General features: G+C 66.3%; 1 protein-coding gene across 2 annotated transcripts in view; it reads right to left on the bottom strand.

The window, feature by feature from the left end:
- Window positions 1-341: 341 nt before the first annotated feature.
- The window catches only part of GSG1L (GSG1 like), a 192,487-nt gene continuing 166,027 nt past the window's right edge, over window positions 342-26,801 (bottom strand). For both annotated transcript variants that reach the window (XM_054714550.1, XM_008157686.3), the window contains exons 6-7: window positions 20,652-20,722; window positions 342-867 (exon numbers count right to left, since the gene is read on the bottom strand). In XM_054714550.1, the coding sequence (XP_054570525.1) occupies window positions 770-867; window positions 20,652-20,722 (169 nt within the window). In that variant the 3' untranslated portion in view covers window positions 342-769. The remainder of the gene's footprint in view (window positions 868-20,651; window positions 20,723-26,801) is intronic.

Genomic DNA, 26,801 nt, shown 5'->3' with positions numbered 1-26,801 from the left:
GGTGGCTCTAAACGTAGGGTAAAGAGTCCCCACGGGAGTCAGCGTGGCTGAGGATCTGGGTGTGAGGCCCTTTCTCCTGCTCATCCTACATTTCCCATCTGCCTGACGCCCCCACCCTACCCACCCTCTGGAATCCAAGGCCGCCTGCAGCCTGACCCGATCCTCAGACCCAGCGAGGCTCTAGGCTTCCTCCCCCGCACACACCGTGTCAGACCCTGGCCGCAGCACACTCAGCTGTCCACCTCAGGCTCCTCGGGGACCTGCTAGGATGGAGCCATGAAGGGGCAGCCAAGCCCAGAGAGCAACTGGCCTCCACACTCAGCAAGGAAACAGGTTCAACAAGCATTTATTCAGCCCCTGCTGTGTGCCTGCTGTGCGACCCCTGCAGTGCCATGCCCCGCCCCCCGAAAGGTTATGTGCCACTGGGCACCTCCTGAACTTCCTAGCTGGCTCGGGGGACCCCAGGCTTCCAATGGCCGATGTCCGCGTTTTTCCTGGCACCCCAGCTGTACCCAGCAGGGCTCTGCCTGTGGCAAGAGTGAGAAGTTGCTGCCCCGAAGTTGCTCTGTGCAGCCCTGTGTACTCCGCAGGCCCGCAGGCCCCACTGCTCGGCCCCAGACCCGGGCAGCGATGGGCAGGGCCGGCCGGTGTCTCCCGTGCAGGCTGGCTGGGTTCGGAGCGCACAGGCCAGGTTTCGGTGGCGCCAGACGCGCGGCCTTGTCGGGGGGCTGGTGCTGACGGTGGCTGGGTCTGGGCCGGCTGGTCTCGGTCACACCCAGTGCCCCAGGACCCAGCACTGGCGGCTCAGCTCCGCGGCCTCGTGTGCAGAGCTCCGTGGCCAGGAATCGCCCATGTGTGGCTGGTGTCCTGCCGAGAGATGGGGCGTCAGGCTAACAGTGCTCCCTCCCACTGCGCCCCTGTGCCCCTGCGCCCCTCCTGCCCACTGCCCCACCAGCTCACTACCCACCCACCCACTGGCCTCCCACCTGCCCACCAACACTCCCCAGACCCAGCTGTCTGCCCACATGCAGCTCCCACCCACTGTCCCACTCACCAGCTCACCCTCCACCCACCCGCATACCCAGCTCTCCACGCCACCCCACGCCCCCTACCCACCATCCACCCACCAGTCCACCAACACCTGCCAATATCCACAGCCAGCAATGTATCCACCACTCCACTCACACACTCCTCCCACCCACACTCGCCCGCAGCCCTAAAACCCACTCACGCACCTCCGCCCACCAACACACCACACGCCACCGCACACCATCCATCCTCCCACCACCCCCTTAACACACCCACCAGCCCTGCTTCCCACATACACCTCTACCCACAGCCCAAGCAACCACTCGTTCCCCCGCCCATCCACCCTCCTTCTCGCCACCTTTTCGCCTACTCGCAGCCTGCTGACATACCCGCTAACGCACCAAGTCCCCAACCCCATCCTCCTGCCACACTCACCAACATCCCATCAACACCCACCACTGCCCCCACACCCTCCTGCCCACACTCACCAACATCCCCATCAACACCCACCACTGCCCCCACACCCTCCTGCCCACACTCACCAACATCCCACCAACACCCACCACCAGCCCCCACACCCTCCTGCCACACTCACCCACCCCACCCCAGGCCACCCCCACCCACCCGCTCCCTCAGTCCCACCAATCACTCTCCTGCCCTCCATTTACCCACCACCCATCCCAGCAGCCCCGCAACCACCCCTCCCCACCCATCGGCCCACGGGCCTGAGCTGCACGGTGTCCTGCGTGTGCTGGGGGCTGTGGGAGGGTGAGGACGCGTGGAGAGGCACCCGGGCCCGGTCCTTACCTGGCCCAGGGACAGCGAGGGCCCGGCTGACCCCAGCAGCTCTCTGGGCCAAGCCACCCCGGGCAGAGGCCCACCCTCAGCAGGAGGGCTGGGAGCTGTCCTGACGCCCAGGCACACCCCGGTTCTCCCTGAGCCTCAGGAGCTCGCTCCTGGCGTCTCTCTAAGGTGCCGGACCATGTCCCTCTTCACACGGTGGCCTAAAGGACACAGTGTCCTTGTACCTGCCGTGGCCCAAACCCTCAAGGCCCAGCTCACGTCTGCCTCCTGCAGGAAGCCCGCAGCGTCCTCGCCCAGCCCGCGGGGCTCCCCTTCATCTCAAACCCGCCCCCCCCCAACCCCCCACCGCGTGGCTCTCCTCAGCCGGGGTCCCAGGAGGCTATGGCTCAACCCAGGGAGGCCGCTCCACGGGGTCGGTGGGGGTGAAGAAGGGGGCGCCCTGGAGGGCACGGGAGAAAGGGACAGTGACCGAGCGCACTGTCCGGACACCACGCCGGAGGCAGCCGCCGCCGCGTCACAGATGAGGAAACCCAGACTCAACAACGACAGCGCCACCTTAGGGGTCCCACCGGAGTGGAGCTGATAGAATAAATTTCTCCCTCATTGCAAACTGTCATGTTAAAAGACACGTGTTCCATGTGTTTTTTCCTGCGCAAAGGGGTACCCAGACCTCCTTGTCACCCTTCGGGTCAGTCAGAGCCTTTACAGCAAACCCCTGGACGTGGAAATCCCTGAATGAAGCCGAGCCCTGCACACCCCCCCGGGGACGGGCTGCTCACACCCCTCCCCCCCCAGAGCAGCTCTGAGCAGGGAAGGTTTTTCCTGGTGACAGAGGCGGAAGGAACCGGCGAGAGGGAAGCTGGCGATGCCCACACGCGGCGTTTCCCCTCCGACTTGCTCCTGTTTGATATCCGTCAGTGCTGGCTGGTGCTCTGCTCATTTCTCTACCTTTTAGAAGGGGTGGGAAACAGTTGGCAGACATTCTGGGATCGTGTGGCCTCAGGAAAAACATTTGTTTTGGCCCCAGCCACGGAGACAGTTGCGCTCTTTGGAAGTGCTTGCTGCCAAGGTATAAGAGTTTGAGATTTTTTTAAAAATCTAAAAGCAAACATTTGGTGCAAAGGAAGGTTTGATTATTTCCCTAAATGAGTGTTTAAAAGCGATTGTAGTTGTTCTTACGTTGCTAACAGGCATAACCCCGGAGAGTTCATTGGAACAGAGAAAAGGTCACAATAAATGAAATAAAATAATCAACCCTGGTCAGTGTGATCAGTGGTTAGAGCGTCGCGCCCACCACCACTGAAGGGTCACAGGTTCGATTCCCGGTCAAGGGCACGTACCTGGGTTGCAGGTTCATCTTTGGCCCCAGTCTGGGCATGTGCAGGAAGCAACCAATCGATGTGTCTCTCTCACATCGATGTTGCTCTCTCTCTCTCTCTCTCCCTCTCTCCCTCCCACTCTCTCTAAAAGTTAAATTTTAGAAAGTAAAGAAAGGCCATGATCCCTGTCCTTCCTTGAGTTAAAATCAGGCTCCTTGTCCCCTGGGTCCAGAGGCCGAGTCACTAAGGACCGGGCCCTCCTCCCCTCTCCAGCCTCCCAGCAGGGCTTGGGGCTCAGAGCCACTTGCTGGGGGCGGGTGGCTGTTCTGTCCTCCGCAGGCCTGAGAGCCCCACTTCCCACCAGGACTCCCCGCTCACTCCCTCCTGACAGTCCCTTCTCTTTGGGGCCAGTCACCAGCCAAAAAGCAAAGCAAAACAAAACAGCCCTAACACTGCAGAGTGGGGAATCCTACGTCCAAACGCCCCGGCGATGGGGGAGCGGGCAGCGAGGCCAGAGCGGCCGGGCCTCGGCGCCGGGCAGAGCTTGCTGCGGGGACTGTGAGCTCTCGTCTCCCAAAGCGTTCCGACAGACTGAATCCGAGTTTCAAAGTAAAATCTCCAATGAAAATGATCACAACTAAGATTTTAAAACATTTAAGTCACCTGTGAGCCAAGCAGCATTCTGAGGCCAGACTCCACCCAGGAGGCCGTGTCTGCCCGATTCCCCGCCTGCGCCCCGCTCCACGCGTCCGTCTGTGGCTGCGCACGCCCTGGCCCCTCTGCCAGCGTGACCTCCCTGCTGGCCTCTGCTGTCCAGTCCCCACTTGTCTTTGAAATGCTCCCTCTCTGTGTCCCCCACACACCGCACGTCCTTCTCCCCCTGTGCTTGTCACTGTGCTGTGGTGTTTCCCCAACTATCCTGGGGGTTCCATGCAGACAGATCAGGCAGCTCCCTCCTGGGACCCTCACCCCCTCTGCCCCCTCCCCCCCCACACACACCTGGCCGGGCACAGAGAGAGTCCTGAGCCGGCTTTACAACAAAGACACCGTGCAGGAGGGGGGTGGAGTGGCCCTGAGCGGGGCGGCGGGGGGGGGGGGGGAGAGGGGGGGATGGAGGGGGCTTCACCTGTCCTTCCCAGCCTGAGTCTGTTCACCATGAGAGGCTCTCTGCTCAGCCTCTCCTCCTTGGGGGGCGGGGAACAACTGTACTTGGAGTCTGACGGTCAACGGTTCAAATCCAAGCTCTCCCACTTACACGCATTGAGCTGCGTGACTTTTGACAAGTAAGGTCACCTCTCTGAGACAGCAAATGGATGCGAGCCAGAACGCAGGCAGGAGGCCCCGCAGAGAAGCCCGCCATGACCCAATCTCAGAGAGACGTGAGAACTAAGTGCCAGGACCATTTTGGGTCCTCAGTGCTGGGTGCAGCGGCCTCTCCTCACCGATGGGGAAGCCCCCGCCCCGGGTGGGAAGAGACTGGTCCACGGCCCCACTCCGAGGGCTGTGGCAATACTGTGTTTTAAATCCCCCGGACACCTCCGCGGCCTCGCGGAGTCCTCGGCACATTGGAGGCTCTCCATGTGATTTCTCTTCCGTTTTCAATCCAAATATCAAAACGTGAACATACTTCGCATCCGTCTCTTCCCGTCTGCACTGGAAAATCACTGTCCTGACTCTCTCCGAGGCACCAAGATCCAGGGGTCAGCTCTTAGCTCTGCGGAGCTGAGTGAAATCACATCTAAAATGGGCTCGTTCCGTTGGGAGGCCCTTGGAAACCAAGAATGCCCGTGCCCATGCCACCACGGGGTGCAGGGCAGATGGAGAAACGGGCTCTTGGAGGGGAGGGCACTTGTCCGAGGGGCTCTGAAGGTGGAGGAGGAGTTGGGGAGGGTGGGCAGGCTTCGGGGTGGGCAGGTGGCTGGTACCGGAGCTCCAACCCCACTGCAGCCCAGCCCGGCACCAAGAGCGGGGTCCCTTTAAAAGGGCGTGCCTGCCGGAGACTCCCGCTGTCCGAGGTGCTGAAGGCCCGGACGGAGCCTGCGGTTTGGCTGCCCAACCTTGAACCCCCGGCCTCTAAAAAGAGATGCCACGTGGGGAGAAATGAATCAAGGGGAGCGCCAAGATGCCTGGCTTTGAAGACCCTTCGGCTAGTGACACCACCATCCCTCTTGCATTGCCGAAAATGTCACAACCCTGGCAAGGCACCGACGGCCTCTCCCAGGGGACCCTGCTCTGGAAAGCCGCACCCTGAGGGGCTCAGGGACTCCGTCACATCTGGTGAGATGTTACCTTCCCTCCCAGTTTCCATCCTAGGCCGGACGCAGCGTGAGGACACAGGCGGCTCTGCCATTACCCGTCACCGCGTCCCAGCACGAGGGCGCCCCCAGGCCAGTGCTGATGGTCCGCGGACGTCTGGAGGACTTGGGAAGAGAGCAGGCTTGTGTGGGACCCACACGGTGGGCAAAGTTGGGTTGACTGGTCCACCTTAGGGGCGTATTGTCCAGGGGATTGAATGGGGACCCCATCCTTCCTTCACCGGAGTCCATCTTCCCAGACCCCTGTGTCTGTGCTAAAACATTCTCTTTGTCTCCCTTTCACACTTGAAATCAGACTGAGTCCACCTAACCCGCCCCCTGTCCTCAGAGCCACTGATTCTTTCATTCCCTTGTTAAACATTTGCTGAGCACCTACTGTGTGTCAGCTCCATATTGGGTGCTGGGTCAACAGACATGAGTGAGGCACAGACCTACCCCCTCTCCCCCTTCCCCCCACCGTGTCTACGGCCTGGTGAGGGAGCCGGATGCACACGAGGAGACGATTAGGGCAAACACGCCTTCAACTCTATGTCACGTCCCAGCGCCACTGCCTGTGCATCACTGGCTCAGTTACTCAGAAATGAGTTAGGTGTCATTACTGTGCCCATTTTATGGATGAGAAAACTGAGGCCCAAATAGGTTGTCATTTGTCAAGGGTCTCACTGCTGGGATTCGAACCCAGGCAATCTCACTCCAAAGCCTGGGCCACGAAGTTCTGCCTCATAGCTGTGAGCGCCTGGCCAGGAAAATGCAGAGGTGAAGGTGCCCACCGCTGCCCGGGCTGGGGAGGCGCTGGGGGCCGTTCCCACACGTTTGAGCCAGACTTTGAAAGCACCTGTGGAGCTCATGATTCCACTGTTGTTGTTGTTGTTGTTGTTGTTGTTGTGTGTGTGTGTTGTGTGTGTGTGTGTTTGCCAAATGGAGGAAGGGAGCAGGTGTCCTCGGGCAGAAGGAACAGGGTGTGAAATAGGTCCTTGGCAGGTAAATGAGGTTTTGAGGAGGTGTGAAAACCGGCACTGTTGGTGGCTAGGGAAAGCAAGGAGGCCCGGGAAGCTGGGGTGAGGAGTGCAGGGTGCAGGTGAGAAGGACTCAGCGGGCTTCCTGGGGGATAGGGTCCCTCCCGTCCCTGGGGATTCTGCCGGGTCCTCAGATTTAAGGTTGGATTCCGGGCCTGCCCCAAAGCAGAGCACGGACATCTCCAGCGAGGCCAGTATTTTAACAGCAGCCCCAAGTGTTTCTTGGGGTCAGGAGTGATTGCAGGAACATGGCCTCACGCAAAAACAGGCATACGAGGAACAGTGGCAGCTTCCGTGTGGAGTCGGCCAGGAACACGGCTTTGTGGGAAGCCAAGGGCCCCCACCTGTAACTGGACCTCTCCTCAGAGCCACACTGCCTGAGGCCAGGGCGTCGGTCTGTCCCGGAAGGCGCTGGCCACAGACTACTGCTCACACTGGGGCTGCCCGTGAACGGGGCTGTCCAGGGACGTCTCCGTTCCAGTGGAGAGAGAGATTTCCCAAAGACGACGCAGCGTGGTGAGTGGCTGAAGAAAGATGAAGCCGTGATGGGCGGGTGAGGGGAGGTCTCGGCGGGGACGTGCCAGAGGGGCCGGCCCAGCGCCCGCGCCACCTGGTGCCACCACAGGAGGGTGTGGAGCTGGGGTGAGGAAGGCATGGTCAGGTTTGTGCCTTAGGAGGAGGATTGCCAGGGCGTTGGCCCTAGAGCAGCAGTTTCCACCCAGAACCGCTGAACAGCCCAGGCAAGGCACAAAGCAGCTCGGAGGGGCAGGTGTTGGCCGGGCGAGTGCTGCTTGGGGCTTGGTCTGTGGGCCGGCAGAAGCGGCATCACTGGGGACGCGTTAGAAATGTGAACCCCAGGCCCCGCCCAGCCCCCCTGAGCCCCGAATCCAGGGCTGCGCCTGGCGATCTGCATTTAAGGAGCATTTCTGCCCCCCTCTCCCCAGGTGATTCTGATGCTGACATCGGCTTGACCTCTCCACCCCCATGCCAGGCATTGCCAAGCTGCAAGCCTGTCTGAGTGCCCAACAAGTTGGCATTGATACTAATTTCAGAAATAGTGTCTGTTTCCATTTTAATAAAGGAGCAGACTTCAGCGGGACTCCATTGGATTTGATCTTGATCTAATAAAAATGCCAAGTTGCTCCGGGCCCAGCAAAGTCTTCCTTGCAATTCCCTGCGCTGTTCTGAGGGCAGCGGCGGCAGAGACTCGTCTAGACGGAGCTCCCAGAAGCCACCTCTGTCGCCAGCGCGCGACAGCCTCACCCAGCTCAGCCTCCCAGACACACCTGGCAAAATCAAAAGCGTGTCTTGGGCATTGAACTTGACAGCTGCAATCAGTTGCAAACCCCAGTTGCCCCTGAAAGGAAGATGCAGACACCTGGACCATGAGGCAGCAGCCTCTCCGTCAAATGTCACATCTGATGTGCTTCTGAGCGAGCTGGTGGCCCTGCAAAGCCCCAAAGGCAGGTTTCAGAAGCAAACGCTTTCCTCAGGAAAAAAATAAAATTAAAAATCGTGGCAGAATCCATATCACAGCAGCCTAAGAAACAGGAACCAATTTGAGATACCCAAACGCAAATGCCGCTGCTCATGTCACGGCGGCCGCTCGGGTGGGGAAGAGTGGGACGGGATTGGAGGTCAGAGCCAGCCGTTGAGAACCTACTGTGTGCCACGCACCGTTCTAGGCTCTCGGGATACAGACGCGAACAAAACAAGACAGGGGGCCTGTTCTCATGGAACCCAGCGGGGAGAGACTACAGAGCCAAACGCAGGCATGTCCGTGTGAAAGGTCCAAGCGGGACAGACACTTGGATGGACAGAAAACCAGGCGATGGCGGGCAGCGGGGCCGGCTTCTCTGAGCAAGTGGCCTGCTGACCGAGACTAAAGATGAGACGAAGCCAGCCATGCAGGGCGTTGGAGGGAGAGCATTCCGGGCAGAGAGGACAGCAGGTGCAGAGGCCCTGTGAAGGCAATGTTTCGTCTGTTCAAGAAAGGCCAGGGTGAGAGGGCCGCGGTCGAGGGTTCAGGGCGCCAGAGCGGGACAGGCTGGCCCCCAGGGTGAGGGAAAGCTCTACCCCAAGCTGCGCTGTGCCCCAGGGACTGAAGGTCTCCGCCGAGTCCCTTTGCCTTCCAGCGCCTTAGTTTCCACGTGCACCATGGCCGTCCTCCCTTCCCAGGCTGCCGCCAGCGAAGGGCTCAGCAGACCCGCTCACAGCACGTGTGTGATAACTCGGGCTCCCGGCATTCCTCCTCCCCAGTCCCTGGTGCCCAGAAGTCAGCCCACCACCAAAGCTGAGCAGCTGCCGGCTGCAGAAATGTTGCGAAACCTGCCCAGGCATCTCCAACGTACTTTCTTGGCCAAAACCCCACTGGCGGCGAAGAGGCTGCGTTCCGGAGACGGCGGCGTCCCCCGGGCGGTCCGAACGGGCTGCTTTCCGGCCCGCGAGCTCTGTGAGGACCAGTCCACGGTGGCTGCGCCCTGTGCACGGGGACCCGCTGACGGACACGTGGAAGCTCACCCCGGTGGCTCAGGGTATGGCCTCTGGAGCCAGAGGGGCTCCGTGCAAATCCCAGCCCAGCCACCTCCCGGCGCAGCGCCCCTTCCTGGGCCTCGCTGTCCCCGTCTGTGAAATGGGCTGTATTGAGGGTTAAGTGAGTGGGGAGATGTGACATCCTCGGCAGGCGCGGAAGGCTGAGGTTCAGCATCAGACCTGGGGCCTGATCTTCTCACTGGTTACTGGGATCCCAGCAGGTCGGACCACCCCCCGACTAAGTCCCCGGCCCGGCCCTCCCTCTCCTGCACCCACCCTCACCCCGGCCAGACCAGGCGCCCGGGTTGGCCCCAGTGTAGCTCAGCCACACGGCACAGCGGTGGCCTGGGAGCTGCCGGCCCAGGATCGGGCCTATCTCTCCCCATGCTCAGCACGGGCCCACCCAGGGCAGCATCTGTAGTAAAGATTTGTTCACTAATAAGTGAATGAATAAACGACTTTGCTGTGGCCACGGAAGCGGCCCCTTTAGGATAATTAAAGTGACCGCGCACGGGCATTCCGACACTTTCGGGCCAGCTCCTCCCTCAGCTCCGACAGCAGACGGGCCCTTTTCTTCCTCGTTCTTTTAGGTATACACTGATGGATTTCAGAGAGGAAGAGAGAGAAACAGCAACGATGAGCGAGAACCACTGATCAGCTGCCTCCTGCGGGCCCCCCAATGGGGATCGAGCCCACAACCCGGGCATGTGCCCTTGACTGGAATCGAACCTGGGACCCTTCAGTCCCCAGGCTGACGCTCTGTCCACTGAGCCAAACCGGCTCTTCCTCGTTCTTTTAACTCTGGGTCCCCAGCGCCTCCCCGGCCCCCGGGAGAATCAGCCGTCGCTGCCAGCTCGGCTCCCTGGTGAAAGGCACGCCTGGCAGAGGGGCGGCGGGTCTGAGGGTCTTTGCTTCCCTGAGAGGCTGGGAGGGGGGACCTCGGGGGAGCGGCAGCTGACAGCTCTTCACAGCCCGTCCCCCTGGCTCCCCGGCTTCTCCGTGGGCCCCAGGGAGTTAGGACCTCGTTGCCTCACTGCCTCCCCCACCCTTTTCCCTGAAGGGTCCCGGCAGCCCCTTGCTTTCCACTCTCTCCATCCCCAGCCTGCCCGCCCTCAGACTGGACGTGGGTGAAGCCATCGTGCCCACACACCGGTCCTCCCCACGGCACCGAGGTGGGCACACGCCGGCCTCCCGCACAGCGCCCCACCGCCCCCAGCGACTCTCCCCCGGGGCCGCCCGCAGCCTCAGACAACGACCAGGACGTGCTGTCCGTCTGGGGGACGACTCGGACGCGTGTGCTCTGCTCTGGCTGCCCAAGGCCCTGGCGGGGACAGCGCTGGCGGCTGGACAATGGGCGTTCACCGCCACCCGCCTTGCCCTGCCTCGTCCCCGCGCCTGCTCCCACTTGGGTTCTGAGGTCCCCAAGCAAGCTATTTGCTGTCGAATCCTTATCCGACAACAAACTACGACAACCCAATCTCCGGAACCCACACGACGACGACACCGACAATTCTTCCAGCAAAGAAACCCCCTCCTCCCCCCCCTCCCCCCGCCGGCTTTGATCTCTGTTCCATCTCCGGCCGCTGCCATCTCCCGGGAATGAGAGCAACACCCGCTGAGCTGTGCCGGCCCGTGTCCAGCTCCCTCCCGCCTTTCCCGCCTGCAGGTGGAGGGAGGGACGGATAAGGACAGGGACACAGATAAATAGACTGAGGCCCACCGTTGGGAAATAACAGAGTAGTTGATACATGGTAATACGGGAATAGCCACTGCGCACTCACAACTGTAAACCTGCTTTGCCCGCCCGTATAGATCTAGGTGTGCAGTACAGACGTAGATGTATCATCTGAGTAGTCTCTTCCCTGCTCAAAATGCCCGGGGTCCCCACGACACCCCTCTTCCCACGGCTGCCCCCTACCTCCAGCCCCGCCTCCCACTCCCACCACCTCCCGCCACGGCCACCTGGCTCCCAGGCCTGGCTGCTCCTGCCCCCGGGCCGGGCCCCCGCCGCCCCTCTGCCTGGCCCTTCATTTGACCGACTCCTCATCCTTCCGTCCCCTCCTCGGAGACGTGGCTCTGAAGGAGCCGCCGTCTGCTTCCTCTCCACCATCGCACGCTGCCCGCGCCCCGGAGGTGTCTTGTTTGTTTCTGGGTCCCTTCTGCTTGCTCCTCTCCCTAGACTGCCAGCTCCCGGGGTCTGTGCCCGCCTTGTTCCCGGGGTCTGTGCCCGCCTTGTTCCCGGGGTCTGTGCCCGCCTTGTTCCCGGGGTCTGTGCCCGCCTTGCTCCCGGGGTCTGTGCCCGCCTGGCTCCCGGGGTCTGTGCCCGCCTGGCTCCCGGGGTCTGTGCCCGCCTGGCTCCCGGGTCTGTGCCCGCCTGGCTCCCGGGGTCTGTGCCCGCCTGGCTCCCGGGGTCTGTGCCCGCCTGGCTCCCGCGGTCTGTGCCCGCCTGGTTCCCGCGGTCTGTGCCCGCCTGGCTCCCGGGTCTGTGCCCGCCTTGTTCCCGCGGTCTGTGCCCGCCTGGTTCCCGGGTCTGTGCCCGCCTGGTTCCCGCGGTCTGTGCCCGCCTGGCTCCCGGGTCTGTGCCCGCCTGGTTCCCGCGGTCTGTGCCCGCCTGGCTCCCGGGTCTGTGCCCGCCTAATTCCCGCGGTCTGTGCCCGCCTGGCTCCCGGGTCTGTGCCCGCCTTGTTCCCGCGGTCTGTGCCCGCCTGGCTCCCGCGGTCTGTGCCCGCCTGGCTCCCGGGGTCTGTTCCCGCCTGGCTCCCGGGGTCTGTGCCCGCCTGGCTCCCACGGTCTGTGCCCGCCTGGCTCCCGGGGTCTGTGCCCACCTGGCTCCCGCGGTCTGTGCCCGCCTGGTTCTCGCGGTCTGTGCCCGCCTGGCTCCCGCGGCCTGTGCCCGCCTGGCTCCCGCGGTCTGTGCCCGCCTGGCTCCCGGGTCTGTGCCCGCCTTGTTCCCGCGGTCTGTGCCCGCCTGGCTCCCGCGGTCTGTGCCCGCCTGGCTCCCGGGGTCTGTTCCCGCCTGGCTCCCGGGGTCTGTGCCCGCCTGGCTCCCACGGTCTGTGCCCGCCTGGCTCCCGGGGTCTGTGCCCGCCTGGTTCTCGCGGTCTGTGCCCGCCTGGCTCCCGCGGCCTGTGCCCGCCTGGCTCCCGGGGTCTGTGCCCGCCTGGTTCTCGCGGTCTGTGCCCGCCTGGCTCCCGCGGCCTGTGCCCGCCTGGCTCCCGCGGTCTGTGCCCGCCTGGCTCCCGGGTCTGTGCCCGCCTGGCTCCCGGGTCTGTGCCCGCCTGGCTCCCGGGTCTGTGCCCGCCTGGCTCCCGGGGTCTGTGCCCGCCTGGCTCCCGGGTCTGTGCCCGCCTGGCTCCCGGGTCTGTGCCCGCCTGGCTCCCGGGGTCTGTGCCCGCCTTGCTCCCGGGTCTGTGCCCGCCTGGCTCCCGGGTCTGTGCCCGCCTTGTTCCCGCGGTCTGTGCCCGCCTGGCTCCCGGGGTCTGTGCCCGCCTTGTTCCCGGGGTCTGTGCCCGCCTTGTTCCCGCGGTCTGTGCCCGCCTGGCTCCCGGGTCTGTGCCCGCCTTGTTCCCGCGGTCTGTGCCCGCCTGGCTCCCGCGGTCTGTGCCCGCCTGGCTCCCGGGTCTGTGCCCGCCTTGTTCCCGGGGTCTGTGCCCGCCTGGCTCCCGCGGTCTGTGCCCGCCTGGCTCCCGGGTCTGTGCCCGCCTGGCTCCCGGGGTCTGTGCCCGCCTTGTTCCCGGGGTCTGTGCCCGCCTGGCTCCCGCGGTCTGTGCCCGCCTGGCTCCCGGGTCTGTGCCCGCCTGGCTCCCGGGGTCTGTGCCCGCCTTGTTCCCGGGGTCTGTGCCCGCCTTGTTCCCGCGGTCTGTGCCCGCCTGGCTCCCGGGGTCTGTGCCCGCCTTGTTCCCGGGGTCTGTGCCCGCCTGGCTCCCGGGTCTGTGCCCGCCTTGTTCCCGGGGTCTGTGCCCGCCTGGCTCCCGGGTCTGTGCCCGCCTGGCTCCCGGGTCTGTGCCCGCCTGGCTCCCGCGGTCTGTGCCCGCCTGGCTCCCGGGTCTGTGCCCGCCTGGCTCCCGGGTCTGTGCCCGCCTGGCTCCCGGGTCTGTGCCCGCCTGGCTCCCGCGGTCTGTGCCCGCCTGGCTCCCGGGTCTGTGCCCGCCTGGCTCCCGGGGTCTGTGCCCGCCTTGTTCCCGCGGTCTGTGCCCGCCTGGCTCCCGGGGTCTGTGCCCGCCTGGCTCCCGCGGTCTGTGTCCGCCTTGTTCCCGCGGTCTGTGCCCGCCTGGCTCCCGGGGTCTGTGCCCGCCTTGCTCCCGCCTGGCTCCCGGGGTCTGTGCCCGCCTTGTTCCCGGGGTCTGTGCCCGCCTGGCTCCCGGGGTCTGTGCCCGCCTTGTTCCAGGGGTCTGTGCCCGCCTGGCTCCCGGGGTCTGTGCCCGCCTTGTTCCCGGGGTCTGTGCCCGCCTTGTTCCCGCGGTCTGTGCCCGCCTGGCTCCCGGGGTCTGTGCCCGCCTTGTTCCCGGGGTCTGTGCCCGCCTTGTTCCCGCGGTCTGTGCCCGCCTGGCTCCCGGGGTCTGTGCCCGCCTTGTTCCCGGGGTCTGTGCCCGCCTGGCTCCCGGGTCTGTGCCCGCCTTGTTCCCGGGGTCTGTGCCCGCCTGGCTCCCGGGTCTGTGCCCGCCTGGCTCCCGGGTCTGTGCCCGCCTGGCTCCCGCGGTCTGTGCCCGCCTGGCTCCCGGGTCTGTGCCCGCCTGGCTCCCGGGTCTGTGCCCGCCTGGCTCCCGGGTCTGTGCCCGCCTGGCTCCCGCGGTCTGTGCCCGCCTGGCTCCCGGGGTCTGTGCCCGCCTTGTTCCCGGGGTCTGTGCCCGCCTTGTTCCCGCGGTCTGTGCCCGCCTGGCTCCCGGGGTCTGTGCCCGCCTTGTTCCCGGGGTCTGTGCCCGCCTGGCTCCCGGGTCTGTGCCCGCCTTGTTCCCGGGGTCTGTGCCCGCCTGGCTCCCGGGTCTGTGCCCGCCTGGCTCCCGGGTCTGTGCCCGCCTGGCTCCCGCGGTCTGTGCCCGCCTGGCTCCCGGGTCTGTGCCCGCCTGGCTCCCGGGTCTGTGCCCGCCTGGCTCCCGGGTCTGTGCCCGCCTGGCTCCCGCGGTCTGTGCCCGCCTGGCTCCCGGGTCTGTGCCCGCCTGGCTCCCGGGGTCTGTGCCCGCCTTGTTCCCGCGGTCTGTGCCCGCCTGGCTCCCGGGGTCTGTGCCCGCCTGGCTCCCGCGGTCTGTGCCCGCCTTGTTCCCGGGTCTGTGCCCGCCTGGCTCCCGGGGTCTGTGCCCGCCTTGTTCCAGCGGTCTGTGCCCGCCTGGCTCCCGGGGTCTGTGCCCGCCTTGTTCCCGCGGTCTGTGCCCGCCTGGCTCCCGGGGTCTGTGCCCGCCTGGCTCCCGGGGTCTGTGCCCGCCTGGCTCCCGCGGTCTGTGCCCGCCTGGCTCCCGGGGTCTGTGCCCGCCTTGTTCCCGCGGTCTGTGCCCGCCTGGCTCCCGGGGTCTGTGCCCGCCTTGTTCCAGCGGTCTGTGCCCGCCTGGCTCCCGGGGTCTGTGCCCGCCTGGCTCCCGCGGTCTGTGCCCGCCTGGCTCCCGGGGTCTGTACCCGCCTGGCTCCCGGGGTCTGTGCCCGCCTTGTTCCCGGGGTCTGTGCCCGCCTTGTTCCCGGGGTCTGTGCCCGCCTGGCTCCCGGGGTCTGTACCCGCCTGGCTCCCGGGGTCTGTGCCCGCCTTGTTCCCGGTGTCTGTGCCCGCCTTGTTCCCGCGGCCTGTGCCCGCCTTGTTCCCGGGGCCTGTGCCCGCCTGGCTCCCGGGGTCTGTGCCCGCCTTGTTCCCGGGGTCTGTGCCCGCCTTGTTCCCGGGGTCTGTGCCCGCCTTGTTCCCGCGGTCTGTGCCCGCCGTGTTCCCGCGGTCTGTGCCCGCCTGGCTCCCGCGGTCTGTGCCCGCCTGGCTCCCGGGGTCTGTGCCCGCCTTGTTCCCGGGGTCTGTGCCCGCCTGGCTCCCGGGGTCTGTGCCCGCCTGGCTCCCGGGGTCTGTGCCCGCCTGGCTCCCGCGGTCTGTGCCCGCCTGGTTCCCGGGGTCTGTGCCCGCCTTGATCCCTGGGTCTGTGCCCGCCTTGATCCCTGGGTCTGTGCCCGCCTTGTTCCCGCGGCCTGTGCCCGCCTTGTTCCCGGGGTCTGTGCCCGCCTTGTTCCCGGGGTCTGTGCCCGCCTTGTTCCCGGGGTCTGTACCCGCCTGGCTCCCGGGGTCTGTGCCCGCCTTGTTCCCGGGGTCTGTGCCCGCCTTGTTCCCGGGGTCTGTGCCCGCCTGGCTCCCGCGGTCTGTGCCCGCCTGGCTCCCGGGGTCTGTGCCCGCCTTGTTCCCAAGGTCTGTGCCCGCCTTGTTCCCGCGGTCTGTGCCCGCCTGGCTCCCGCGGTCTGTGCCCGCCTGGCTCCCGGGGTCTGTGCCCGCCTTGTTCCCGGGGTCTGTGCCCGCCTGGCTCCCGCGGTCTGTGCCCGCCTGGCTCCCGGGGTCTGTACCCGCCTGGCTCCCGGGGTCTGTGCCCGCCTTGTTCCCGGGGTCTGTGCCCGCCTTGGTCCCGGGGTCTGTGCCCGCCTGGCTCCCGGGGTCTGTGCCCGCCTTGTTCCCGGGGTCTGTGCCCGCCTGGCTCCCGGGGTCTGTGCCCGCCTTGTTCCCGGGGTCTGTGCCCGCCTTGTTCCCGCGGTCTGTGCCCGCCTTGTTCCCGGGGTCTGTGCCTGCCTTGTTCCCGGGGTCTGTGCCCGCCTGGCTCCCGGGGTCTGTGCCCGCCTGGCTCCCGCCTGGCTCCCGGGGTCTGTGCCCGCCTTGTTCCCGGGGTCTGTGCCCGCCTGGCTCCCGGGGTCTGTGCCCGCCTTGTTCCCGGGGTCTGTGCCCGCCTGGCTCCCGGGGTCTGTGCCCGCCTTGTTCCCGGGGTCTGTGCCCGCCTTGTTCCCGCGGTCTGTGCCCGCCTGGTTCCCGGGGTCTGTGCCCGCCTTGTTCCCGGGGTCTGTGCCCGCCTTGTTCCCGGGGTCTGTGCCCGCCTGGCTCCCGGGGTCTGTGCCCGCCTTGTTCCCGGGGTCTGTGCCCGCCTGGCTCCCGGGTCTGTGCCCGCCTTGTTCCCGGGGTCTGTGCCCGCCTGGCTCCCGGGTCTGTGCCCGCCTGGCTCCCGGGTCTGTGCCCGCCTGGCTCCCGCGGTCTGTGCCCGCCTGGCTCCCGGGTCTGTGCCCGCCTGGCTCCCGGGTCTGTGCCCGCCTGGCTCCCGGGTCTGTGCCCGCCTGGCTCCCGCGGTCTGTGCCCGCCTGGCTCCCGGGTCTGTGCCCGCCTGGCTCCCGGGGTCTGTGCCCGCCTTGTTCCCGCGGTCTGTGCCCGCCTGGCTCCCGGGGTCTGTGCCCGCCTGGCTCCCGCGGTCTGTGCCCGCCTTGTTCCCGGGTCTGTGCCCGCCTGGCTCCCGGGGTCTGTGCCCGCCTTGTTCCAGCGGTCTGTGCCCGCCTGGCTCCCGGGGTCTGTGCCCGCCTTGTTCCCGCGGTCTGTGCCCGCCTGGCTCCCGGGGTCTGTGCCCGCCTGGCTCCCGGGGTCTGTGCCCGCCTGGCTCCCGCGGTCTGTGCCCGCCTGGCTCCCGGGGTCTGTGCCCGCCTTGTTCCCGCGGTCTGTGCCCGCCTGGCTCCCGGGGTCTGTGCCCGCCTTGTTCCAGCGGTCTGTGCCCGCCTGGCTCCCGGGGTCTGTGCCCGCCTGGCTCCCGCGGTCTGTGCCCGCCTGGCTCCCGGGGTCTGTACCCGCCTGGCTCCCGGGGTCTGTGCCCGCCTTGTTCCCGGGGTCTGTGCCCGCCTTGTTCCCGGGGTCTGTGCCCGCCTGGCTCCCGGGGTCTGTACCCGCCTGGCTCCCGGGGTCTGTGCCCGCCTTGTTCCCGGGGTCTGTGCCCGCCTTGTTCCCGGGGTCTGTGCCCGCCTTGTTCCCGCGGTCTGTGCCCGCCTGGCTCCCGGGGTCTGTGCCCGCCTTGTTCCCGGGGTCTGTGCCCGCCTTGTTCCCGGGGTCTGTGCCCGCCTTGTTCCCGCGGCCTGTGCCCGCCTTGGTCCCGCGGTCTGTGCCCGCCTGGCTCCCGGGGTCTGTGCCCGCCTGGCTCCCGGGGTCTGTGCCCGCCTTGTTCCCGGGGTCTGTGCCCGCCTGGCTCCCGGGGTCTGTGCCCGCCTGGCTCCCGGGGTCTGTGCCCGCCTGGCTCCCGGGGTCTGTGCCCGCCTGGCTCCCGGGGTCTGTGCCCGCCTTGTTCCCGGGGTCTGTGCCCGCCTTGTTCCCGGGGTCTGTGCCCGCCTTGTTCCCGCGGTCTGTGCCCGCCTTGTTCCCGGGGTCTGTGCCCGCCTGGCTCCTGCGGCCTGTGCCCGCCTGGCTCCCGCGGCCTGTGCCCGCCTTGTTCCCGGGGTCTGTGCCCGCCTTGTTCCCGCGGTCTGTGCCCGCCTTGTTCCCGGGGTCTGTGCCCGCCTGGCTCCCGGGGTCTGTGCCCGCCTTGTTCCCGAGGTCTGTGCCCGCCTTGTTCCCGGGGTCTGTGCCCGCCTGGCTCCCGGGGTCTGTGCCCGCCTTGTTCCCGGGGTCTGTGCCCGCCTGGCTCCCGGGGTCTGTGCCCGCCTTGTTCCCGGGGTCTGTGCCCGCCTTGTTCCCGGGGTCTGTGCCCGCCTGGCTCCCGGGGTCTGTGCCCGCCTTGTTCCCGGGGTCTGTGCCCGCCTTGTTCCCGGGGTCTGTGCCCGCCTGGCTCCCGGGGTCTGTGCCCGCCTGGCTCCCGGGGTCTGTGCCCGCCTGGCTCCCGCGGTCTGTGCCCGCCTGGCTCCCGGGGTCTGTGCCCGCCTTGTTCCCGGGGTCTGTGCCCGCCTGGCTCCCGCGGTCTGTGCCCGCCTGGCTCCCGGGGTCTGTACCCGCCTGGCTCCCGGGGTCTGTGCCCGCCTTGTTCCCGGGGTCTGTGCCCCCCTTGTTCCCGGGGTCTGTGCCCGCCTTGTTCCCGCGGTCTGTGCCCGCCTGGCTCCCGCGGTCTGTGCCCGCCTGGCTCCCGGGGTCTGTGCCCGCCTTGTTCCCGGGGTCTGTGCCCGCCTGGCTCCCGCGGTCTGTGCCCGCCTGGCTCCCGGGGTCTGTGCCCGCCTGGCTCCCGGGGTCTGTGCCCGCCTTGTTCCCGCGGCCTGTGCCCGCCTTGTTCCCGGGGTCTGTGCCCGCCTGGCTCCCGGGGTCTGTGCCCGCCTTGTTCCCGGGGTCTGTGCCCGCCTGGCTCCCGGGGTCTGTGCCCGCCTGGCTCCCGCCTGGCTCCCGGGGTCTGTGCCCGCCTTGTTCCCGGGGTCTGTGCCCGCCTGGGTCCCGGGGTCTGTGCCCGCCTTGTTCCCGGGGTCTGTGCCCGCCTGGCTCCCGGGGTCTGTGCCCGCCTTGTTCCCGGGGTCTGTGCCCGCCTTGTTCCCGCGGTCTGTGCCCGCCTGGCTCCCGGGGTCTGTGCCCGCCTTGTTCCCGGGGTCTGTGCCCGCCTGGCTCCCGGGGTCTGTGCCCGCCTTGTTCCCGCGGCCTGTGCCCGCCTTGTTCCCGGGGTCTGTGCCCGCCTGGCTCCCGCGGTCTGTGCCCGCCTTGCTCCCGCGGTCTGTGCCCGCCTTGTTCCCGGGGTCTGTGCCCGCCTGGCTCCCGCGGTCTGTGCCCGCCTGGCTCCCGGGGTCTGTACCCGCCTGGCTCCCGGGGTCTGTGCCCGCCTTGTTCCCGGGGTCTGTGCCCGCCTTGTTCCCGGGGTCTGTGCCCGCCTGGCTCCCGGGGTCTGTGCCCGCCTTGTTCCCGGGGTCTGTGCCCGTCTGGCTCCCGGGGTCTGTGCCCGCCTTGTTCCCGGGGTCTGTGCCCGCCTTGTTCCCGCGGTCTGTGCCCGCCTGGCTCCCGGGGTCTGTGCCCGCCTTGTTCCCGGGGTCTGTGCCCGCCTGGCTCCCGGGGTCTGTGCCCGCCTGGCTCCCGCCTGGCTCCCGGGGTCTGTGCCCGCCTTGTTCCCGGGGTCTGTGCCCGCCTGGCTCCCGGGGTCTGTGCCCGCCTTGTTCCCGGGGTCTGTGCCCGCCTGGCTCCCGGGGTCTGTGCCCGCCTTGTTCCCGGGGTCTGTGCCCGCCTTGTTCCCGCGGTCTGTGCCCGCCTGGCTCCCGGGGTCTGTGCCCGCCTTGTTCCCGGGGTCTGTGCCCGCCTTGTTCCCGCGGTCTGTGCCCGCCTGGCTCCCGGGGTCTGTGCCCGCCTTGTTCCCGGGGTCTGTGCCCGCCTGGCTCCCGGGGTCTGTGCCCGCCTGGCTCCCGGGGTCTGTGCCCGCCTGGCTCCCGCGGTCTGTGCCCGCCTGGCTCCCGGGGTCTGTGCCCGCCTTGTTCCCGGGGTCTGTGCCCGCCTGGCTCCCGGGGTCTGTGCCCGCCTGGCTCCCGGGGTCTGTGCCCGCCTTGTTCCCGGGGTCTGTGCCCGCCTGGCTCCCGGGTCTGTGCCCGCCTGGCTCCCGCCGTCTGTGCCCGCCTGGCTCCCGGGGTCTGTGCCCGCCTTGCTCCCGGGGTCTGTGCCCGCCTGGCTCCCGGGTCTGTGCCCGCCTGGCTCCCGGGGTCTGTGCCCGCCTTGTTCCCGGGGTCTGTGCCCGCCTTGGTCCCGGGGTCTGTGCCCGCCTGGCTCCCGGGGTCTGTGCCCGCCTGGCTCCCGGGGTCTGTGCCCGCCTTGTTCCCACGGTCTGTGCCCGCCTGGCTCCCGGGGTCTGTGCCCGCCTGGCTCCCACAGCCTGTCAGCGCCAGCACGGCCCAGCTCCTCTCCCCCCCCTCTCCTCCCCCCCCCTCCCTCCCTCTCCTCTCCTCTCCTCTCCTCTTCTGTCCTCCCCTCCCCTCCTCTCCCCTCTCCCCTCCTCTCCCCTCCCCTCTCCTCTCCCCTCCCATCCCCTCCCCTCCCCTCCCCTCCCCTCCCGCCTCTCCTCTCCTCTTCTCTCCTCTCCTCTCTTCTCTCCTCCCCTCCCCTCCCCCGTCACCTCTCTGGGCCTCAATTTCCTCGTCTGCAAAATGTGGAGCGTACTTTCTGTAGGGGTTGGGGGCCGGCAAGAATAGGAGGTCAGGCATGAGAAAGCCTTCAGATGGGCAGGGTGGGCAGGGAGCACATGGAGGGCATTCAGGGGCTCAGGGGGATTCTGCCCCTTTAACTCCAGTCTCACGTCGGCTCTTCCCTTTCCTGTCGAGAGCGGGTCCTGCTCTCTTTACTCCCCTCTGCTTTCTGGCCCAGACATGTCTTTCCGAACGGTGCCCTAGATTCTGTCTGTGTGTCCCCACAGCGAGGCCCACGAAGCTGCCAGGAGCATCGCAGCTCAGACAAACCCTGTGCACCGTCACCTCGCTGACCCGGCCAGTTCCACACCGGGCCGTCTCCCGGGGCCGATGGCTGGCCCAGGCCGGGACCTCAGCTGCTCCCCGTCTCCCTCTGGCTTGCTTAGCATCCCCCCCTGCCCCCCCCGTGAGGACCGCCGCTGCCTGTAGAGGACTTGCTCCGCTGAGACACCAGCCTCAGTTTCCCCATCTGTAGGGCGTGCTTGGGGGAGAACACGGGGTCAGGGAGAGGGCTGCCCGGCTCAGCTCCCGGGTCCTTTCTCCGGAGACGGCCCAGAATCGGCACAGGCTCCCGGGACGAGGCCACTTACGGGCCGGGTATCTCTCGTGGCGGCAATCCAAGCGCAGGTCCTCCTCCTCGCGCCGGCCCCCCTTCTCGAACCTGGAAACAAAGAAGCGAAGGCCTGTGAGCAGGAGCTGCTGAGCTGGCGGACACCCCGCCCGGGCCCTCCCACCGCCCTGTGAGCGTCATTTCCGCTTTCCTGGTGGAGAAACGGAGGCACTGGAGGGGACGTGACTGACGAGGTGCGCCAGCTGATAGGTTAGAGGCAGAACCAGGATGCAAGCTCACGAAAGGAGGCTCGGGTACCTGCAGACGGCGGGCTACAAAAGCATGCGCGTGGTTTGGTTTGTTTAAAAAGTGATGCACTGATCTGCAAAAGCAACTTGGCTGGCTCTGGCCGGTTAGCTCAGTGGTTAGAGCATCGTCCCTTGGACAGAAGGGTCGCAGGTTCGATTCCCAGCCCCAGTTGGGTGCATGCGGGAGGCAACCAATCAGTGTGTCTCTCTCACATCAATGTTTCTCTCTCTCTCTACCCCCTCCCTTCCTCACTTCCACTCTCTCTAAAAAGCAACTGGAAAAAATATCCTTAGGTGAGGATTAGCAGCAAAAACACTTCTTTGGCTGAATGTATACCAAAAGCCGGATGGCGAGGAACCCTGGGTAGTGAGACTATACGGGGTTAAATCTGGAGCTTCCTGTTTCAACTTCCCTCTGTTTTCTGGTTTGGGGCAATGGACTTATTACCGTGTCACTTTGCCTGATGACATGAAAACTCTTCCTAAAGCCATGTCCACATCTAAACAGCACCCACTTCTCCCGCCACAGTGCGCCGGGAGGGATGCCCATCATGGCCTCCTCCGCTGGCAGCCAAGATCACCGCGGTTCCCGAGGGGCCGCCTGAGCCCATGTGGCAGGAGTTGCAAGCCCTGCGCACAGCTGACAGGGTCAGGGTGGGGGCGGCGGTGGCTCCAGGCTGAGACCCTCACCCCACCCCACCGATGACCGAGCGGAGAGTGGGCAGGCCATAGGCCCACACTGCACTCACCCGTTCGCAACCCACACGAATCGCAGAGCTCCACGTGGCCCCGCCCAAATGTGCATCCCCCTTAGCGAAACGCAGCCTGGTCCCCCGAAGACTCCATGGCGATCACTGTGGCCCCTAAGAGCACCGAGAGCACCCCAGCTCCACCGCTGGCCCAATCCTGATATCTCCCCCTGCCCTGCCTTTCAGTCCCTTACAGCTGTCCCAAACCGCCCTCCCCACGTCTCCCTCCCAGGGCCTCCCCACACTCTCTTCGTGCCCTCGGTGTCTCCCCTTTCCTCCACCTCTCGCCTCCCCACTGCCACGCCTCTGCTCCATGCCAGGAGTCTCCATCCTCTCCAAGCAAATGCCGCCCCCCCCCCCGCCATTTGCTGCTTTGTCCTTTCACCTCTTGTTCCTCCTGCACAACCCCGTCCAGTGGGGAGGCGAGCTGGCACTCCAGTTAGAAAGTGACAGGCGTGGACCAGGGGCCACCGAGGCCTGCCCGCGCTGTCCGCACCAAGGGCGGCCTGGCTGCAGGGAGCGAGCTCGGGGCACAGCCCTGGTTTCCAGGCCTCTGTGGCTGGGAGGCCGAGGGCGGCACGGAGGCCGAGTGCGGACGCTGCGAAGGCCACCGTCGGGGAAGACGGAGAGTTCCCTTTCTGCCTTTCACTGGAACATCTTCGCTACTTTCCTGATAGCACAGGTTTGTTCAAAAAACCTCCATCCGCACCAGGAGAGCCGAGTCCTGCAATTACGCCTCCGAGGAGCAGGCTTCTCAGAATTAATCCTTGCTAGCATATTAATAGCCTCAAATCCAACACACCTTTTTTTGTAACCTGACTTTTTTAACTTACCCATGACTTTCCAACCTCTTTCTCTATCAGTACATGTAAATCTCACTCATCTCTTTTCCTGAAAGTTGTTTGTGAAGATAATGACATTCAATACCCTGTCGATGAAGGTTTAGGTGTCTTCCCCGTGTTTTCGCTCTTCTGAGCAACGCTGCCTGTGCGCCCAGCACGGCGTGGCGTCCCGTCCTCAGAGGTGCTCCGGCTGGGGGCCCCGGTCAGGGGGCTGTGCTGGACTCCAGCAGCTGGACAGGTCCCCGAGCCCGGCCTCCTCCCGGCGCCGCCTGCCTGTGAGTCAGCAGACGCCAGCCCCGCCAGACCTGCCTGCGTTTCACAGCCTTAACCTTGACCCATTCTAGGCTCCCAGTTCTCAGGGCTTCTTCCCCTGAAATCATCTCCCGCCCTGCCTCATGCTGGGCCCCTCCTGGGGCCTGCTGAGAGCCTCCGCCTGGGGGTGGGCCAGTGAGCAAAGGTGCTGATGTTTAAGGCAAGAACCAGCCCCGCCCGGCATGGCCCCTGCTCTCCCCGGTCACCCAGACCTCGTGGCTAAGACACCCCAGAGTTCAATAGCTAACATATCGAAGGACACCTGCCAATGAGGGAGCAGCTGCTGTGGGCCAGGCCTGGTGCTGCCGTGGGGGCCACAGGGACGCGACTCAGAGGGTCCCTGCCCTGGAGGAGTTCCTGCCTGTTGCACACACACACAGAGTGACAACTGAGCGTGCGAAGGCTGAACAAGCGGATGTTAGGAATACGGGTGGACTAACTGCCTAACCCAGGAGTTAGCAAACGTTTTCTACAAAGGTCTCCATGGTAAGTGTGCGAGGCTCGGGGGCCACATGGTCTCTCACAGCTCTCAGCTGCCCTCCGCTCCAGGCGGCTGCAGACACCACGCGAACAAGTGGGCGTGTATTTAGTCGTGGCTCTTTGACAGCAGGTGTGGCTGGGTCTGGCCTGCTCCGCCCTCCAGCCAGGGACTCCGGAACTGGAGTGCCCACAGAGCCCTGAGGAGCCGGTTAAATGCAGGTCTGATTGGGCAGGGCAGGGGCCTGAGCGTCTGCATTTCTAACAGCTTCCCGGGCGAGGCTCATGCCGTCGGGCCCGGGTCACCTTTGAGGAGCCAGGCGCTGGACTCCACTTTGGGCGTGCGAGCGCCTCTGCAGGCTTCGGCCCAGTCATCCCCTCACGGCGCCAGGGACCCAGGCTCCATCCAGTGTGCCCCCCAAGTGCTGCCTACAAGGGCATCACCAGGGGGCAGCAGTGGTGACGGTCAGGCATGAGGCCGGGAGCCCTGCCAGCCAGCACCCCAGTCCCCGCCTTGGCCTCTGATGTTCAGGAGGAAGTGGGAGCAGCTGTCCTTCACACGTTCCTCCCACTTCCCATTGGTCAGTTCCCACCACAAGGACCGGTCTTGCCTTTCGCCTTCCCTTCACGGCCTCGATCAGCCACCGACTGATCTAACGGTGGGAGCTGGCGAGGGCTCCGTGCGGCTCCACTTCCCGGGCTCCGCACTCCTGGGGGCGTGGGGGGCGGGGAACAGCTGTTTCAATGGCCCCAATAAGTGATGAGGTGCGAGGGCCGCTCCTCAGGCAGGGCAAGCGGAACGGAGGCTGAGGGCTGGCTCGGGGTGGGGTCTCAGGCACAGGCGCGGGGACAGGGAACAGTGATTTTCAACCGTCCGTTTCCGGCAGAATAAGGGACGGAATTAACAGGAACGTCGGCGAGTAAGTGGCCACGGGCAGGAAACGCAGCCTCGGTGCGCGGCAGTGCCATTCCGAGAGAGGGGAGGATAAATGGGTTTTCTAAGGATTCTCTTTTCTTTCCCATTTTACGAGCAATCACCTCCCAAACAAAACACGGGCCACGGAGGAGATAAGCTCTCGCGCGGCCGGCCTCCCCTCGTCCTCGGCGGCGCTGGCAGTTTTCTCCCCGTGTCTCCGATATTGAGTTTTTAAAAGAAACCCTCGATACGATCGCCTGGAGATGGGTTCCGGAACTGCCTGGCAGATATTATTACGAGAAAAGCACTCGCCGGCATTAGCGGAGCCACCCCACCCTCCCAGCCGCACGGCGCCCCAGGCCCCGGGCAGCGGGAAAGCCCCCCCTCGGGTTATTTCAGACGCCCGTCCACAGCCAGCCTCGGCCGCCAGGGCAGCGAGCCAGGGAGCAGGGCCACAGCCGAGAGCACCGAGCGTGGCGGCGCTCGGAGGGCTGGGGAAGGCAGCTCCCAGAGGGCAAAGGTCACCTTGGCCTGACAGACTGGCCAGGGACAGGGCCCAGAGGCTCCTTCAGAGAGGCCTCCTCTCTGCTGCCACTGCCCCCCTCCCCGCGCTCCTGAACAGAGAGGGAGTGGGCACGTGTCCTGACCCGACGGAGCCTGCAGGAGGAACTGCGGGAGACGGGGAGACGGGGAGACGGGGAGACGGGGAGACGGGGAGACGGGGAGACGGGGAGACGGGGAGACGGGGACGAGGCCCCAGGGGCTGTGAGAAGACAGGCAGGTCTGGTGGGGTTTGGAATTGATACTTGAGGTTCAATGTGAAGGCCCAGCATCAAGGCCAGGATAGGGGTTCTCCAGGCAGATGGGGGGGGGGGCAATGCGGGTGCTCCAGGCAGAGAGGGGGCCATGTGGGTGCTCCAGGCAGAGAGGGGGCCATGGGGGTGCTCCAGGCAGAGAGGGGGCCATGTGGGTGCTCCAGGCAGAGAGGGGCAATGTGGGTGCTCCAGGCAGAGAGGGGGGCAGTCCAGGGCAACGCGGAGGCAGGCGAGTGACCGGTGTGGGACTGCGAGGTCCAGGGGGTGCTGTGCAGCAGGGACCGGGCCGTGGTGGGGCCGGGCAGGGGCAGCGCCTGAGGGTCAGTGAGGAGCGGGACCCCTGTCCGGAGCTGTGGGAGGTCACCGCACTGTTTTAAGCAGGAAGATGGGGGTGCAGGTACCTGGTCATTCTGCTTGGGGGGAGGACAGATGGGGGTGCAGTGGGTGTGGGATTAATTACGGGGAGCTCGGTGCAGGAGGGGGGGAGGGAGACGGGGCGTGGGCAGCTGTAGAGAAGTGCCTCGGAGTGGGGTGAGCTGGACACTGCGCCAGCGCGTGCAGACGTCGGGCTGGCACAAGCCGGGCGCCGTGAGAGACGCTGGGATAGGACTGGGATGCGGCACCACATGGTGTCCTGGTCACGCTGATTTCCGGTGCCTTTGAGAATCCAAAGTGGAAACGCCAGGGAGGCGGCTGGACATGGAGCCGGGTCTGGAGGGGAGAGGGGGAGCCTGGCACAGGTGTGGCCGCGAGGCTGATGCCAAGTGAGGAGAGAGGAGGCCCAGCCCTGGCCCGGGCCTCGCCCTGTGACGGCGGAGGAGGGGCAGGAGGAGCTCTTTCTGGGAGTGGGGCGGAGGGCAGAGAGGCCCCGCTGTGAGTGGCAGGCGAGGGAGGGGAGACGCGCCTTCGGAAGGTTCCCACAGCAGACAGGAGAACGGAGCTGCTGGGCGGGGCCCTGCACCCACTTCTGCGCCGGCCTCAGCCCGGGGAGGGCTGGCACCCAAGGGAGGGGTTTGGGCGGGTTCCTACTCCACCTGCTCATCCCAGCCGGCAGCCCCACCCCAGCCCCTGCGGGCGGACGGGAGAGATGAGAGCAGGTCCCACTCCCCGCTCCTCGGCTTTCCCGTGGCACCAGCTGCTGCCTTTCCCAGCGCCTCGTGCGCTCCCCTCCCGGCCGAGGCCTGTGCCCGACCCTGCCCTCTCGCAGCCACTGCCCACCTGGCTGGTGAGGCTCAGGGTCTCCTGTGGAGGCTTTTGTACCCTACCTCCCCGCGGGCTTCAGTCCCCCCTCCCCCCGCCCCCGAGTCACCTGCCCGCAGACGCATCAGGGCGCATGGCACTCTGCTGCACTGGCCAGCCCCGGAGCCAGGGAGCCAGCGGGCACCCCACCGGGGCCACCGCCCAGCCCCGTGCTGCTCCGAGGGCCGGTGCCCCCGCTGCAGCCCATCGTGCAGGAACTGGGGCCCAGCGTGGCCAGACCCTCTGCTTTCTCATCACAAGCCCAAAACCTTCATAGTTTAAAACATGACATCTGATTTTTAAAACCCAGACAAAAGTTAAGAATTTTAAAACTACCATGGGGTCCAAACCAAGCCCATCTCAGGCAGGATTCCCCAGCGCCTCCAGCACGCAGCGTGCACTGCACCCCTTCCCAGGCAGGGCGTGTCCCCCCTGCACAGAGGGGGTGTCCGGAGGGGGTGGGGGTGGGGAGCAGGGGGCACCAGCTTTGTGCCAGAAACTTAATTGCATCATCTCCTGTAATCCTTAGGAC

This window comes from Eptesicus fuscus, chromosome 4 (genome assembly GCF_027574615.1).
Source record: "Eptesicus fuscus isolate TK198812 chromosome 4, DD_ASM_mEF_20220401, whole genome shotgun sequence".
Taxonomy (NCBI): Eukaryota; Metazoa; Chordata; class Mammalia; order Chiroptera; family Vespertilionidae; genus Eptesicus; species Eptesicus fuscus.
The sequence above is the reverse complement of the archived record's forward strand: the minus strand, read 5'-3'. Positions and strand labels throughout refer to the sequence as shown.